Here is a 17,648-nt window from a genome sequence, read left to right as displayed (position 1 = left end):
GTGTGTGTGTGTGTGTGTATGTATATGTGCGTAGCTGTATGTAGACACAAAGTCCACATTCTTATTTGCAGCAGTTATTCATTTATCTGGCACACTACTGCCAGTCATTATCCTTGAAGAACTGAAAAGGAGAGGAAGCTTGGCATAGCTTTTAAGATCTATTGCTGTGGTATCATTATAGGATTATAGGAGGTTACTAGGCTAATGGCCCTGGGGTCCTTACAAGCCTAGAAAGAGTTTATCCCCAAAAAAGAAACCTCAGTCAACACCTGACTCCCCTGTCAATTAGGGACAAAGGTGGAACCCCTGGGAAAAATTTGTGTCTTCCCATCCACTCATCAGGGTCGTACTTGAAGAGGGTCAGCGAGGTACTCTGTTTGACATGTATGGGAAGTCTGTTCCAGAGATGGGGCAACCTCTGACAGACAAACCTGTCTCTCCAGCAGGTTTTGTTGATGTTGCATATTAGATTTAGAATATTGAGCGGGTAATGCATGAGGAGTTAGACTTACAGATATGGATCATCTTTAGTAGCGCAGGGTCAGATATTGCCTTATAGGCGAGACACAGATCATCAGAGCAATCTGTACGATACTGAGTAAAGTGATAGTGATTTGAGCTGTAAAGGCTGGCTTCATTATACAGGGAGATGGGGCTCTGATTTTGAGCCACAATAAAAGGTTCATTTAGCTACCCAGGTGCTGCTGGAATTTGCTTGGGGGAGTGATTTTTTGGCTGCTCATCTGTATTTGGTGGAGAGAAATCAGAAAGTATCATACAAGGGTGTGCTGTACATTATGGTCCCTGTTGAGATTTTCAGCTGAACCAAAGGGATGTCTTCTTCCAAGAGGCTGTGGTTTTGTGTGTTAAGCCCGACACAGAAGCTGAGAACCACCATTTCATCACATACTGTACATTTACCCCTTGAGTGATTTACAGCATGCAGGGGATATTAGGGCATACTCAAAAAAGCCCCCTGAGTAGTCTGCATAATATTGTCCCTAGAAGCCATGCTTTCCTCTCCACTTTTCACCCTGTTGCGAAAGAATGAATCTACTGCCATTTAGGGTAACAGCAGCCAAATTACTGCAGAGTTAGGAGCCCTAGATATTGAAGGGGGACAGTAGCAGGCAGTGTATGGTCCTGCTGCTATGAGAGACCAAAAAGCAATAAAAAAAATTTGTGCTGCCCTTGCACTTTGTTTTCCTTATTTGTCTCGCACTGAACAGAGAAAAAAATAGCTAAAGCGAGAATTGCAGAATAGGAAATACTAATAGTTTTCTCATTAATGAAGACACCATTACTGAGCAAATGACACAATCCAAACAGATCTGTTATTATAATGTGCACACATGAGACAGAAATATCCTTTACTGCTTCAAATTTCAGATCCTGGCCACAGTAAAGCTGTTTTAGAGTTAGCCAAAAATGTCTTTCCTCAAAGTTGTGTAGTGAGCTACCTTGCTTGCTTTAAACACTATATATGTCTTCCTTAATATTTGTGATGTGCCTTCAGCAAAGAATTCATCTAAAGATATGCTTTTTGCCTTAACAGCACCTGCAACAATGATGTGGGTGAAGATAATTCTATACAAAACAAGCACTGAAACCCTGAGTAGTTCAAAGATTCCTGTCTAGACATCCCATCCTTTTGGTGATTCATCTTTTATTTAACTGACCCTTTCTACTGGTCAAAGTTTAATAATGATTTACCTAATACCTAATGAAATAAGCTAAAAATTATGAACATGTACATATTTCTTCATATGCAGACATTATGTACTCTTTGCCATATCTTGTTACCTTTTTTTTCCCTTGCAGGCTGATTCACAAGTCATCTCATAGCTATAATGCAGTTATTGCAACAGATTTTGCCTTATTTGGTCAAAACTTATTAGAAAAGATGAGTTAGCTTAATTTTAAGTTAGCCAATGGAAATTGTTTTGTGATATATTGGTTGGACTTTTTATTGAGAGGGAATATATGTATGCTCTACAAAGTTTATACCCTTTTCTGGGGGGCATCGTGTTTTTTTTTTTTCTTAGTGAACCTGTTTATCATTTTACACATGCAGACATTTACACATGTGCACATGCACACACGTGCGCCTGCACATATACACACACAAACGCGCATGCACATGCTGTCCTTCCATTCAGCCCAGAGTCAGTGCAGATAGTGAGTAAGAGTCCATATTCAACATTTATTATCACAAGTCATCTTTATTTATTTGTGTAGAGTGAAATTGTGAGCACTTTTGCTGTACTAGCAACAACTTGCATAGTGAAATTTGTGGATTGTACATTTGCAGTGGAACTTCAGAAGTTTTTTCTTCACAGTAGGTGTATGATATTAGCAAGAGTGGCATTTGTAGACATTGCACATTCATGTGTAGAGCCAATGCTTAAAAAAGGAATGGAAAATAGTCTGTGTGGGAGGAAGGGCCACCACCAGAGGATGAGTCTTCAGAAAGACTATATTACTGCACATTAAGTGGGCTTCCTGTGAACAACAGATGAGGTGTACTAAATGAACAATTGTGTCAGCTTAATACAAGCTAGTCACAGTGTGTGTCGAGGCTGAGTCAGTGCTTTACAGCTGGATTACAGATTATACTAACTAGCCTAAGAACACTGCACTTTCACCACAGCTGTGTCATAAACCAACTAGGTATTTGTCTGGCAGTTGGTACAGAGGAATAAGACTATGAGCTGTTAACAGGCTGCTGCTTCTTGTGGTATAAGGTTTGATTCCCTTAACATTCATTTGCCTACTTTGTGACCTTGAGCAAGTCATTTAACCAGATAGTGCTTTGAGACAGTTAGGCTCCACTATGGTCTCCTCAATCTAATGTCAGGTAACTACCTGTACTTCATCTCCATACGTTCAGTTTAAGAATACTGACACAAGTCACATCCACTTTCTGTAGATAGCAGTCTCCACAGATGGACTGATTGTTTAGCTACATTCTAAATAGCTTGTATGTGTTCATCAGTGGATCCAAACTAAACAAATCTGTAGTTGACACTTCCCTTTGGAAACTGACACCATGTATGATTTACACTGCTTATCATAATGTCCTTAGTCTAAGTAGAAGTGCAGCAACATCTTCATTCAAAATTTTATATGCAGTGTGGGATGGGGATGTTTACATCACAGATCGGCATGGCTACCCATTTATTGCCTCAAATATAAATGTCCTGCATAAAAAATAGAAACCACACACTAACCAGAATTTCTAATGTATGCTGAACTTTTTTGTAATTATTTGCTTGAACTTTTTGCATTGTATAACTATCATTAATAACCTACTGTATTGAGATTGTTATGGAGCTTTTCTCCCCAGGACTCCATTGAAAACGGGTTCATTTTGGCCCAATGGACTATCGTGGTAAACCAACTGCAAATAAAATAAAATAAAAAATAACCAGAATATGTCATTTCATGCGGAAAAAAATATAGATTACTGCGTACTTTCTCTGCAAGTCTTAAGTCTGCATTCTTTAGGTAAATGCATTGTACATTTATGTTATGTGAATATTGCATTTGAGTAATGCTTCTCATAAGGAAGACAACCTACAAACAACTGGAAAGATGTAACTAATCTATACTATATTTTCTGTGTGACTTGTATCAAGATGCCACTGCTTTTTGGGGGTTTGTATTCTTACTTTCTGTTAGCAAGTGGGCTGACAACCCCTTGCCCTTTCCGTCCTCCTTTAAAACTGATCAAGAATATGTGTGTTAATGAAATTCATGCTAAAACTGCTGAGTGAACTTTACAGTGCTAGGGACGTATAGCTTGCAAGCAGAACAGACACAATTCTGAGCCCTACATAATTTGCAGAGATGCAAATCTTTTAAAGCAATTTACTCTCTAGCATGGGTTACTTTCACTCTTGCAATATTTCATTACACAGAGGGCAGCACATGCAGACAGTTATATATAGCAAATACAACAAGGTAGCTATGAGTTATTGACCCGTTTTACAAGCCTTGCAGGCACATGCATGTAATGGATACAGTGCATAATAAGAGTACACCTATGCAGTAGTCTGTTGCTGACACAGTGCACCCATGCTCCTTGCTTGCACATATAGGCAGACATAGGATGCATCTTCAGCTGTCCAGACCAGTAGTGAAAAGTCTCACATCAGTCTCTGGCAGTAACAGAATGCTGAGGTGCTGATGAGGACAGGTTTAGGCAGCACTGCAGCTCACTTGAAAGATATCTGCATTATGCTTCATAGTAGTTGGTTAAGTTCTGATCTGTGGTCACTTCTCTTCTGAACTTTTTACATTCTTCCCTGTCTACCTGGATTTTTTAATAGGTATTCTGTTTTCTTCCCAGTCCTCAGAAAAGATTTTGATTGATTAGCTAAACTAAATTGTTAAGTTTATATATTGTATTACTGTTGCACTTGTTGCCTGGGTTGTGGCTAAAAAGGGTTCAAGAAGGATAAGTTCACTTACTGATTACCAAATAAATAAATAAATAAATAATATTAAAAAGTCTGTACATCCACATTCAGATAAGAGGGAAATCTATACACTGCAGATAAACACTTGTATGCAGCATGACCTCCACTATTCAGCAACAAAGACCCACAGTAATACACATGCACACACACACACACACACACACACACACACACACACACACACACACACACAAACACAAATAAACACACAGTCAGCACACACATATATGTAGTGGTGGATCTGTGTGGTTGTTCATGTACGTGTGTCAGCTCATATACATGCAAGATCGTAACCTGAGTACACTACCTATAGTAGGCAGATGTCTGTGAGGTACTGCATGCAGTACGTATAGCATGCACAGTGCTGTATGCAGTGTACTTTCTTTCACTCTCTGCTTTTCAAGAATACCAGCATGTTTATCTCTGTATTCAGCTTTGAAAATATTATGTCTTTTTATTTAGAGTTCAGTCCAGGATACAAAGTAAAGCATGTCAGCCATCTGCTATAATTATGCTGTCCTTTGTGAATGACAAAAAACTAGGTCACCTTACAGGAAAGTTGGTAAATGCATGTTTTCCATGATGAGTAGATCACATGATAGCAAGAGACATCCTTGAATGTCACACTGTGCCCATAATACTGGGAGTTCCAAGTTACATTTCCTCATATTTTAAAATAAACCAATCTGTTTGACTGTAATACAACACATCACTAATGCATGCTGCTGTAACGTGCTCTTAATGCATCATGTATTTTCTTCCAGGATGCCCTGTAGTTGGGGCTAGATGTGCAGTTCTGTTTTACAAATTACATAATTGTGTCCCTACTACTAAGGCTGCCTCCCTGCTGATGTTGGTACACAGTGCAGAAACTGTCCATGAATCCAGCTGCCCAAGAAAAGTGAGCAACTGTATTGTTAGACATCAGTTTGATAATGTTTCATTTAGGAAATTAGATTTTTCAGTCTACAAGATTACTGCTTTAGTCCAATATGAAACTTGACAGAGTGAAGATATTGGATTTGTGCTGTTTTTAATTTTTGCAGTATAACATTAAATATCATGTCTATGCTAAATTTGAAAGTATGTTATCTTGCAATTGAACTGACTTTTTGTTTTCTTTAATTTCACTGATATTGGGTTTGTGCCAGCTACTAGAACAAGCACTGGTGATTGAAGAGCAACTCCGCAGAGCAGCATACCTAAACATGTCCCAAGATCCAAACCACCCTGCTATGGCACTCAATACTCGCCTTGCTGAAGTGGAGTGCCTTGCTGAAAGCCACCAGCACCTCTCCAAAGAGTCATTAGCTGGGAATAAACCTGCCAATGCTGTTCTGCATAAGGGTGAGTTTCTAAGAAAACTGGGTGCCTAATAAAGAAAATCAGTCAATCAGCATGCAAGACCTGCTGTTAGATCTGTTACAACACTATTTATTTTTCCTTATGTATGGTATGTTATAAATAAATAAATGTTTTGGTAACATAAATGGTAGACATTGCAGTTTCATGACAGTGGCAGTATTGTAGCAGTTAAATATGGCAAAATGACATAACTTACTTTCCTTAGTTAGTAAGCATCAGTACAGAGTATCACTACCTGCATTCCTCCTTGAGTCTTTTGTGTTCTGGCCTGCTTTGCAGTTATTTGTTTTGTACCAGGCATTTGAAAGCTTGTTACGCTTCCAACTACTTATAGGATCATAGGAAGTTACTAGGCTATTGGTCCTGAGGCCCTTACAGTCCTAGCCAAGTATATAGCCCATGTTCCGACAAGTCAGCACTCAATGCCTCTGTCCAGCAGGGACACAGGTGGAATCCCAGGAGTGTATTTTCTGTTCTCTGTCCAGTTATCCAGGTTGCGGTTAAAAAGGGTTAATGAGGTACTCTGTTTGACATGGAAAGGGAGTCTATTCCACAGAAGGGGGAAGTCTCTGGGACATAAGTCTGTCCCACCACCATGTTCTGTTGATGTCACAGACCAGGTTGAGGTCACACGTGTGGGTTACTCGAGTGGAGCTTGACTTGCAGATATGCAGCAGTCCCATGAAGTTGGGGCCTGAGATTGCTTTGTATGACATACAGAGGTCACCTATGAGGAGTCTGTATGAGATTGAGTAGAGGGACAGGGCCTTTAGCCTATCTGTGTAGGGTAGATGTTTGAGTCCCTGAATTCTCCTGGTAAGGAACCTCTGTGGTCTCTCCAGCTGTTGCATGTACTTTGTGAGGTATATGCCAAAAGGGGCATTGTACTCAATAATGGGTCCTATAAGGGAAGAATACAGGGATGTTATGACCACCTTGTCCCTGGGTGAGATACCCTTACTAATGAGGTGGGCTATGTAGAAAGCATTCCATACAATGGAGGCAATATAGTGGTCAAAAGTCAGTTTACAATCAGCCTGAGTGTCTAAGTCCCTCATGACTGATTGCATGCTCACTCTCCCCAAAGGGGGGGAATGATGCATTTTTTGGCAATCAGTTTAAAGCCAAGTTTCTGGCACCAGTCATTTGTTTGGGTGAGTCCCTCTTGAAGGATGCCCACATTACTAGGGGAATTGATGAGACTGCCCAACTTGCAGTCATCTGCAAACTTGCTCAGCCATAGCCCACTGGTTTTGGCCTGCACCTCAGAAAAGTATATCCCAAACTACAGTGGCCCCAAGACTGATTCCTGGGGTACACAGCTCATTATGGGTCTGCTGCTTGAGGTGGCTTCCTCTATTTTGACTAGGTGGATTCTACCAGTTTGCCAATTTACTACCCATCTGGTAACATACGGATTGATGCCTAGTTGAGAAAGTATATCTATTATACCTGATTGGGGAATAGTATCAAAGGGTTTGGCCAGGTCAAGTGTGTAGGGTGCACCGTCTTCCCCCGTCCATGGCTTTAGTGACTGTCTTAAAGAAGTTGACCAAATTTAACAAACATGACTGTGTTGGATTGAGTGTTTGGTTGCCAATGTCCTTGTTAATGAGGTCCATGATAATCCACTCTGTGGATTTGCAGATCAGGCTAGTTAGGCTGATGGGTCTATAATTTCCTGGATCGGTGGATGCTCTACCTTTGTGAAGAGGGATGACAGTTGCTGTCCTCCACTCGGCTGGGATGAAGCCAGTACTCAGGATTTGGTTGAATAGGGCACTTAATGTTGCTGCAGATTCCTGCCTGAGTTCATGTAGGATGCAGCCTGGGATGTTATCTGGTTCCATGGAGGCTGTATTTTTTTGCCTTTGAGAGGGCAGTGATGACTTGCACCGTAGAGATAAGGGGAGGGAGGCAGGTGCTGGGTATGTCCTGATTTATTGATGGGTGGGTGGGGGGGGGGGGACAGAGGGATGAAGTTTTCACTGAACCTGCCTGCCAGGAGGTTGGCTATATCTATGGCATTTGTGTATTTGGTGCCCTTGACCACCAGTTCTGAACAGATCTGAGTGCTTCTTTTGAGAATGCGGACATATGTGAAGAAAGCCTTATGATTGTCTTTAGTAGATGTGGCCAGTTTGGACTCGAAGTTTGCTTTGGAGGATTTCAATAATGCTCTTATTTGCTTGTTCAGGCTATAGAGAGATTGCTTCCAATTAGGCACCTGCTCCTTCTTGGCCCTGGACAGCAATTTTTTCCTTTTATTATAGAGTTTATTTATTGCATAGGTTCATAGGTGTGTACTAGGCTACTGGCCCTGGGGCCTTTACAAGCCCAGCGCAGATGTCCACCAGACAGGTATACTCCAGCTTGAGGAGGAGGATTTTGTCCTGTCGGATATTCCTGATTCCATGCAGCTATATAAATGCTTGTATAGTACTTTGGTGTAGGTTTGGGCATTTGTGTCATTTCCTACAGAGGGGGAGGGGGGCTGTGAAGCTGTTTATACCTTCACTCAGGAGATTGTAATTAGCTTTGGAGAAGTTTTCATGTTTGACTGTAGCAAGGGGGGGGTGACTTCGAAAGTGACCACTTTGTGGTCAAATCTTACCAGGACGGATGACACTGTAGTGATGCTGCAGTGATTACTCATGTTGGTTAATAGCAAGTCCAAGATACGTTCACCTCTTGTGGGGGTGTCGACCAGCTGGTCCAAGGCATTTGCACTGATGAAATCAAGAAATCTGTGGGTATTTGAGTAGTTCTTCCAGTCTATGGGTGGATGGTTAATGTCACCCAGGATCAGGGTAAAGGATTCAATCTTGATAGACTCAAAGAGGTCCAGATAGGTGGAGTGGGCATCTTGAGTCAAAGTTGGGGGTCTGTAGCTAGCTGGGATTTGAATAGGGGTCTTGTCACCAGTTTACTGCACCTGGAGTGTCTCCTGTGCATCATACTGTTTGACCAGCCTGAGGGTGTGTATGTCTTTTATAGATACTGCAACTCCACCTCCTTTTGTTTTGCTGCCCACAGTTTGGGGTCTGAATGTATGATCGGATGAGTAATCTAGTATGGCTGGAGTGCTCTCAGCAGCTTTGAACCAGGTTTCTGTGACTGTACAAATGTCAGCATCTTCCAAGGTTAAGGATGCTTGCGATGAGTGTAGTTTCATGTTTAGACTCCTAGCGTTTAGCAGCATGACCTTTAAGTTGCATTTTGATGAAATTTTCATGTTGGTAGTTTTGACCTCATGGCATTGCCTAAAAAAGGCACTATTGGGAGGCAAGAGCCTTTGCCAGTAGCCTGAAGCCCAAGGGAGACAGATGCAGGCCATCTCTGGCAAACCATCATGGTTTGCCAATCATGTCTTCCCAGGCTGTCAGGTACTGGAACCCCTTGGAATGACCTCAGAAAGTAAGCCAATTGTTAAAGTCATTCATAGGTTAGTACTAGGCTAACTGCCCTTGTGGGACATTTTAAGCCTAGCCAATTACTCCATGTGAGAATCAAACCCTGCATCTTGTGTCTGCAAGGTAAACACCTTAACCATTTTGCCAACCTCCCACCCACTTTCTGTGATTTAGATTTGTAAATGCTTTTTGTTGGGGTATGAGCACAGGGAAAAAGCAGCAAGGAGTCCCTAATCCTTGAAATGTGTCTGGGATCTGTCATATGATGAGTAACACATCTGAAGGCACTGGTTCTCATACTATGCAGTAAGTGCTTTCTTGTTGTGGTACAGATCTGTGTCACTTCAGCCTCTTTCATTTTTCTTGGACCAAAATTAGAGTATTCCATCTTTCAGGGAAGTGGTATGCATACTATCACCCTATGATAAGCACTATTTTCTGTTTGTACTGAGGCATCATTCTGGGTGACAGTAGAATGCTGTTTAAGGCTAGGAACATACCTGGCTGGGATACATATTCAGCGAGCTTGATCATGTCTCTCTTCATATAGTCCAGGGAGGTATGTCTCAAGTCATTCATGCCAACATGGACTATGACAAAGTCATAAAAGTACCTGTAGTTGAGAGACTTGAGTGCATGGGTGATATGGTGGATTCTGGCACCTGACAAACAACTAACCGTGACTTTCTCATTATCCAGCCTGGTGAGGGGCACATCTGTGTGTCTAACAATGGAGTCTCCTATGACTTACATGTTGGGTTTATGTTTAGGCCTTAGTGGTTGTGAGACACAGGTGTGTGGACTATGTGTGGTGTGGTGAGCAGTGGAGTTCGCATATGTTTGTATCTCAGAGGTCTCTTTTTGTTTGGGAATGATTTGTTGAGGACCTTTGCATACAGTATGTGGTGTGTGTGTTGTGCAGGTGTGGTGTTTGAGGCATGGTGTTTGTGTTGACAACCTTCTCAGTGCCAGATATACTAGCTTGTGAGGAAGAGAGCATTGACTCTAGGTTCTTAATGTAATTGCATCTCTCACAAATTGTGTTCCTAGGTGGTAGTAGTAGAGAGGTGTTCATGTACATGAGGCTGTTGCTACACTGTCTCAGGATGCCCATATCAACCAGACTAGCAGAAGAATACATAGGAAATTCTCCATCAATATTTCCCAAAAACTGAGGGAGAGAGGCCAGAGAGATCTAAGAGGGTAAAGGGTGGAAGGTCTAAGAGTAGTACTTCTAGGTGATCACACAAGTGCTACTAAGGGAAAATGTGTAGCTGGAATACCTCACAAAGAGGTAAAAACAGTGCAGCTGCATCTCTAGATGCAGCAAACCTGTATCCAGACTATGCTACTCAATTTAAGGGTTAAGACACAGTAAAACTGCTTACTAGTAGCACAGGTTGTACCACGCATCTTAACATGACTAATCTTTCTTTTCGTTAGCTTTAACCTGTCTGTGTAGCTATCAACTTAGAACTTAAGTACTTATTAGGAAGCAAAAACTTCAATATTTGAAGATGTACATAGTTTTGTGTGTTATTATTAAGATAATAGGTTTTAGGAGAGTTTTGGGGGGTTGTTTGTTCTATTTGACGGCTTTCAAAAAACAAAATGTTATGTAAGATGTGGCATAGGCACAAATGGCTGTGACAAGAAATAACTGTATAAAAGACCAACCTGCCAAACAGTATATGCATGTAATATAAAAGCTGGAACTAGACATTTAAGAAAAAAGCAGTTATACATAAAAGATGGTAATAATAACTATATAAGAAAATGGTGCTTTCTGTAATGTCTTTCAATCTGAATGGTCTTACAGTTAAACATAAAGAGTAGTGAATTATATTAAAATATGCAGAGTGCAAATTGTTATGCTACAGGCGACACACCTGGAAAAAACTGAACATGTGAATTTGATAAAGAAAGGATCTGATGTTGTTAATCTTCTTTCCATTCATCACTGATGGGGTTATGAGCCCTCGGAAATGAGTTGGCCTTTTACCAAGCTCGCGCCAGCCAAAAACTCTCGAGCTAAGTCTCTGCCCAGAATGCCCTTCTCCCTGTTACCTCAGATCTCATTTGCCACATAGTCATAAAACCGTATTTCAGCCGAGCTCTCAGCTAAGTTGTGAAAAACGTTGTGATATTTTCTCTTTTAGTGAGCGATTAGTATTTCTAGTGTGTTTTCTACTGTTAGACCTTGATCTTTCCTTCCTTGCTCTACCCGTTGGTAAACTTTCAAGTACCATTGTTGGTACGGCCTTCTCCCCTTACCCTTGTGGTATCCCTTCAATACCATAGCTGGTATTTCTCTTTTCTTTCCTAGCCTGTTAGTGTTTTTTAATAAGACGTTTCTGTTTTACTTGTATATATCAATATAGTGATATGACTGTGTAGCTGTTTTGAACTGTGTTTGACTACAGACTGGTTTCATTTTGTCCTTAGAGTATTTGCCTGTAGTGTCTCTCTGTCAAAATGTCGGATAAGAAAGGTACTTCAGGGTTTAAGCATTGTGCATGTAATGGCAAGTTACAGTGATTCTCATGATGATTGTGTATATTGTTTGGGGGTGCCCCACCTTTCGGTGCAGCCTTCCTGTGACATTTATCAGAGTTTCAGTTAACGCATTCTGAATGAGTGCAAGAATAAACTTATACTGGAAGGGTTACTTAAGTCTCCCTTCTCAAAGGCCATTTCTGCAGTGGAGGTCACAACCCATCCTACAAAAGACAAAAAGAGGTCCCACTCAGTTCAGTCCTCACCCTCGGGTGATTAGGGTAAGCCTGTGAAATCAAAGGTCCCCAAGTTGTCCTCGGAGCATAAATCTGCCTCTATGGCTCCGTCCTTGTCAGCTCCGAGCATCTCGAAACCTAAGATACTGGCGCCAGCTTCGGCACTGATCCTGCCTCCGGCACCGACAATAGACTTCACTATGCCTACTACGACTTCGGCACCTGTGGCCACTATGGGTCAGGGCACGCCTTCAATACCTTCATCTGTTACAATACTGGAACCTACCGCTTCGGCTCCGAGTGCCACTTTGGCACCTAGTGCTTTTTCGACCAAGTTGGATTGGACCCCATTAATCCCGATCTCGAAACTTGAGACATCGGTGCCAGCTGACCTCGCACCATGAGCCAGATACTCCCCTTCAGTAGATCCATTCCTGGGCCAGATGTGTAGCCCGTTCATTGACCAACCTGACTCTCCATCCGGAGTATCCACTAGATCCATCAGGAGCCTGTCAGAACACAATGTGGTGCGTCTTGTGGACCAGCTGTTGGTAGCCAGGGGGATACCCATACTTTCTAAGACCCATGTGCCTGCAGGACTTGGGTTGGTTTCTCCAAGGACTCCTTCTTACACTCCTCCTTTGACCATTCCAGTTCCGAAGCTTTCTGCTCCAACGTCCTTCTCAAAACTCACCACCTTGCGAGGTCAGGGACAAAGTGGCCTCACAGCTCGTAACCCTGGAATCAATTTCCAACTCGTCCATGAGGTTGCTATTACATGCAACCAAAGGGGCGGCTAAAGCAGTGGGTTCGGGCATTGTCATGAGGCGCCATGCCTGGATGCGGATTTGTGACCTCGCAGATCCCTTCAAGTCTTCCTTTTTGAATGCTCCCAGCGAACCATCGTCCCTTTTTGGCTCCAAGGTGAAGGACACGCTAGCCAGTTGCGAGCAAGATGGCAAGATCCAGTCTGCCATAGGCCTACAGTTTTCCAATCCTTAACATTCATTCTCCAGTAATCAGAGGAGTGGGAAAATGTGGTATAAAAAATCTGAGTTCTTTCAGTGCCGCATGTGGTCATGATACCCCCAGGGGCAGAGGGGTAACAATTTCGGAAGACTCCCCTACAGAGGCAGAGGTGGTCCTCGTAACCAAGGCTCCAGTGACTCCTCCTATGAACAGCCTTACCAGCGCTCCTGAGAAGCAGCCCAATTGCTTACCTCTGGTAGCAGTCGGGGGTCATTTTTCTCTGCACCAAGCTGCCTGGCAATCCATCACCACTGATCGTTGGGTGCAGAGTATAATCACCAGAGGTTATACTCTGCACCCAACGATCGGTGGGTGCAGAGTATAATCACCAGAGGTTACACCTTCCCCCTTTCTTGTCAACTAAATCTTCCAAAAAAGCTTCCTGATGTTCCACTCAGTTAGAGGGAAGAAGTAGCTTCAGAGATAATAAAGCTGTCTCAAAAATGAGTCATTCAACCAGTCCCACCAGACCAATGAGGATCCAAATTCTACTCAAGATTCTTTTTGGTGCCAAGAAAGACAGGGGACTGGAGACTCATTCTGGATCTCAGCAGCTTGAACAAGTCTGTCACCCAAACCAAATTCTGGATGGTCACGTTTCAGTTCATTCTCCCTTTTTTAAGGGAAGGCGATTGGATGTGCTCGATAGATCTCTGGGATGCATATTACCACATCAAAATGGACAAATGCTCCAGGAGTCTGCTTCGCTTCCAGCTAGGAGCAAGTCATTATGAATTTCGTGCCCTGCCGTTTGGTCTCTCTACAGCCCCCAGAGTGTTCACGAAATGCATGGCAGTGGTCACAGCTCATTTGAGACTAAAAGGATTCTGGGTGTTTCCATATTTGGATGACTGGCTCCTCACTGCCCCCACCAAGGCATCTTCTGGTAACAGCACTAGATTATACGCTTTCTCTGGCAAATATTTTGGGAATCACAATTCATTGGGAGAAATCAAACCTTACTCCTACACAACAAATAGAATTAATTGGAGCAGTTTTCAATACCCAGTCCTGTCTAGTGTCGCTCCCAAATCACAGACTCCAGCATTTGAGGCCCTAGCTCCAGGTGATACTCTGTCAAACAAAGGTTTCAGCAATGGAGGTTCTTCCGGCCCTAGGATCCATGGCAGCTTCAATTCCAATAGTGCCCCTAGCAAAGCTACACATGCAAATCCTGCTCCTTCTTTGTCGGTGATTCTCGAACTGTTACCCCCTCAGTTACCAGATTCACATAACCAACACCTGCAAGCAGGACCTTCTTTGGTGGATGAGGCCAGACGCAGAACTTTGGAGTCACCTATTTCAGTCTCCTCAGTCCAAGGCCATTGTGACCATGGATGCTTCCCTGCTTGTGTGGGGGGGCCGTTTCCAGGGGAAAGACATTCCAAGGCACATGGTCCACCTCAGAGGCCTACCTGCATATCAACGTTCTAGAACTGAGAGGTGTGCTATTAGCATTGCAGACTTTTCATCCGGTTCTCCCTTCTGGGACAATTGCAATTCAGCCAGATGACATGTCAGTGGTCTGGTATATCAACAAGCAAGAAGGAACCAAGTCCTACCCCCTGTGTCGAGAGGCCATGAGAATTTGGCAGTGGGTGATAGCTTCCAATTGCTTTCTGACAGCAATGCATATCCCAGAGAACTCCAACATAATTGCAGACAAATTGAGCAGATGCATCCTCCTGCCTCACGAGTGGTCCCTCAACCCAGAGGTGGCGACAGAAATCTTCAGCCACTGGGGCCAGCCTTGCTGCTATCTTTTCGCTTCCCCATTGAACAACAAGTGCATCAGCTAGAGGGGGAGTCCTAGAGGAACACTCTGATCCATGATTGGCCCATGGGACTTCTTTACGCTTATCCTCCCATTCCCCTGATTTCACAATTCCTAAAGAAAGCTCTTCGGTTGAGATGCAAGGTGATCCTCATAGCCCCGTTCTGGCCTCGACAAGTTTGGTTCCCCTTCCTTCGGCTTCACCTAGTATACCCACCGTGGATTTGGACCCCCTTCCAGATCTGATTACTCACCCCCAAGGGTTGAGCCATCCGAATCTGTCCAGTCTCAAGTTAATGGCTTGGTTTCTCCACTTCCGTTAGTTACCAGGCAAGCTACTCTCACCTCACCTGTTTGGGATATCATCCTGGCCTCTCATAAACCATCCACCAAAAGACTATATCAGGATAAATGGAAAAGGTTCTCCATCTGGTCTAAGGATAACATGCTAGACCCGTATTCAGCTCCAGTGACAGCGGTGCTGCAATACTTGGCTAAGTTTTTTGATAATGGAGCCTCTGCCTCTACCATCCTTCAGTCTTTGACTCAAAAACCCTTTGAACCCACAGCAAAGAGTGCCCTAAAGTTTTTATCCTGGAAATCTTTGTTCTTAGTAGCCATCACATCAGCCAGACGGGTCTCGGAGCTGCAGGCATTGAGTATCAAGAGGCCCTATCTGGTCTTCCATAAAGACAGAGCATCACTCCGGAGGAACCCATCCTTCTTTCCAAAGTTGTTTCTGATTTTTCCATTAACCAGACCATTGATCTACCTGTGTTCTTTCTGAATTTTTCCAATAAAGGAGAGTACTGCCTACATTCCTTGGATGTACATAGGCAACTGAGATTCTACCTAGACAGGACCAAGCCTATCCATAAGTCTGAACAGCTTTTCATCTCCTTTTCTGGGCCTAGAATGGGAAATTCTGTTTCCAACATTACATTATCAAAATGGCTAAGGGACTGCATACATTTTATCTATTCCCTCACAAAAGAAACTATGCCAAAGGTTAAAGCTCACTCCACTAGATCTATGGCAACATCTGTAGCTTTCCATTCCAGGGCTTCCATGGATGAGATTTGCACAGCAGCCACTTGGGCTAAACCTCATACCTTTATCAGTCATCACAAATTAGACTTGGTCTCCAGAGGGAGAGCTGCCTTCGGCTCAATAGAATGTTCTTCCATAAGGCCCGCCCATGGATCTCAAGGTAGCTTGGGATTCTGTCCCATCAGTGATGAATGGAAAGAAGATAAACAACATCAGATAAAGAAGTTATGTCTTACCATAATGTTCCATCTGTGTTGTTGATCTTCTTTCATTCATCACATTTATTTATTTTTATTTTATTTTACATTTGTTAACCGGGCTAGTCCAACTAGATATATTTCCATTTTCAAAAAATTTATAATGCACACTTGTAAGAGAAAAAAGTAAAAATGTAAGACAAAAAATAAATGAGAGAACAGTAGTTACAAGGTCATACTATATACATAAACACCATATTCGAAAAAAAAAAGAAATATTTACAGAAATATATAAAAAAAAAACTTTGAAAAAGGAAATTAGGTACTCTTACAATGAAATATATGAGGTTGTTTACAGTATGTTAACAGTTATTTCATATGATATTTACAACAATAATTTAAAACAGTTTCTGCTACCCAGGGGTAGGTAGTGTTAAAAAAAGGTGAGGGGAGACAGGATAGACAAAATGACAAAAGAGATTGCAGACATTTAGTCAGGGTAACAGCAAGGGCATAACCAGTGTGTTTTAAGATATTGCTTCAGCCTTTGCTTAAAGAGTGGGAAGGAAGAAAGTACCGTTAGATCTGATGGCAACATGTTCCAATATTTTCCAGCTGTATTAGAAAACAAGGATTCGCCTGCTAAGTTATTAGACTTAGTAGTTCTAGCCAGTAGTTTAGTAGAAGAGCGTAAGGAATTGAGGTTAGCATAGGGGGTAATAAGGTCGGAGAGTATCGGTGTGTTGTTAGGTTGGTAGAATATCCTATGAACAATGGTAAGTTGGGAAAGTATCAGTAAGTTTTTTAGTTCAAGCCAGTCAAGCTGCTTTAGGTTCAGACAGTAGTGCGTTCTAAATGGGTTCCCAGTGGCAAACCTGGTAATATTATTATAGGAATTAGTTAGTTTAGTGAGATTCTTTTTCTTTAGGTTAGTATATATAGGGGAAGCATAGAGAAGAGTGAAGATTAGATGGGAGTGGGCAATTGTAGTTCTGGCTGTTGGTGTTAAGAAGTGTTTTATTCTATATAGGGAGCCCAATTTTCTATTTATGGTTTTTATAATGTTATTTATACGATTGTCAAATAAAAGGTTATTGTCAATTATAATTTGGTGGTAGAGTCTGGGGTTATGATGGTACCATTATTTGATTTGATTGAGAAATTGATTGGGGGGGACTTACTGTTAGGTGTGAAGAGTAAGAGCTTGTTTTTTTTGGCATTCAAAAGGAGGCAACGTTTTAGGAACCAAGCCTCAACTGAGTTGAATACTGTCTGAGTTAGGGATTGAAGTTTAGATGTGGAGTTGGCAGAGCATATGAGTGTGGAATCATCTGCATATTGTATACAGGTAGCTTGTGGGATTGCTAAGAAAAGGTCGTTGATGAATACTATGAATAGAAGTGGACCGAGAATGGAGCCCTGAGGGACTCCAAGGGAGACTGGCAGGTGGGAAGATAGTTGATTCTCCCAAAGGACTGCTTGTTGCCTATTGTTAAGGTAGGACTTAAACCAGTGAATGGCCTTAGTGTCAAGAGCAAGGGATTCAAGAGTTTTTGGGAGTAGGCGGTGGTTGACCATGTCAAAGGCTTCTGACAGATCAATAAAGA

At 42.3% G+C, this 17,648-nt stretch overlaps 1 protein-coding gene across 3 annotated transcripts in view; it reads left to right on the top strand.

Annotated features, from left to right (window-relative positions):
* CHD5 (chromodomain helicase DNA binding protein 5) overlaps positions 1-17,648 on the top strand; it is a 2,140,358-nt gene that overhangs the window by 1,879,946 nt on the left and 242,764 nt on the right. For all 3 annotated transcript variants that reach the window (XM_044063016.1, XM_044063014.1, XM_044063013.1), the window contains exon 35: positions 5,633-5,828. In XM_044063016.1, coding sequence (XP_043918951.1) covers positions 5,633-5,828 — 196 coding nt within the window. The remainder of the gene's footprint in view (positions 1-5,632; positions 5,829-17,648) is intronic.

Source organism: Protopterus annectens, chromosome 2.part1 (assembly GCF_019279795.1).
Source record: "Protopterus annectens isolate FY-2018-M chromosome 2.part1, PAN1.0, whole genome shotgun sequence".
Lineage (NCBI taxonomy): Eukaryota > Metazoa > Chordata > Ceratodontiformes > Protopteridae > Protopterus > Protopterus annectens.
Note: the sequence above shows the minus strand (reverse complement) of the source record. Positions and strands in the feature narration are given on the sequence as shown.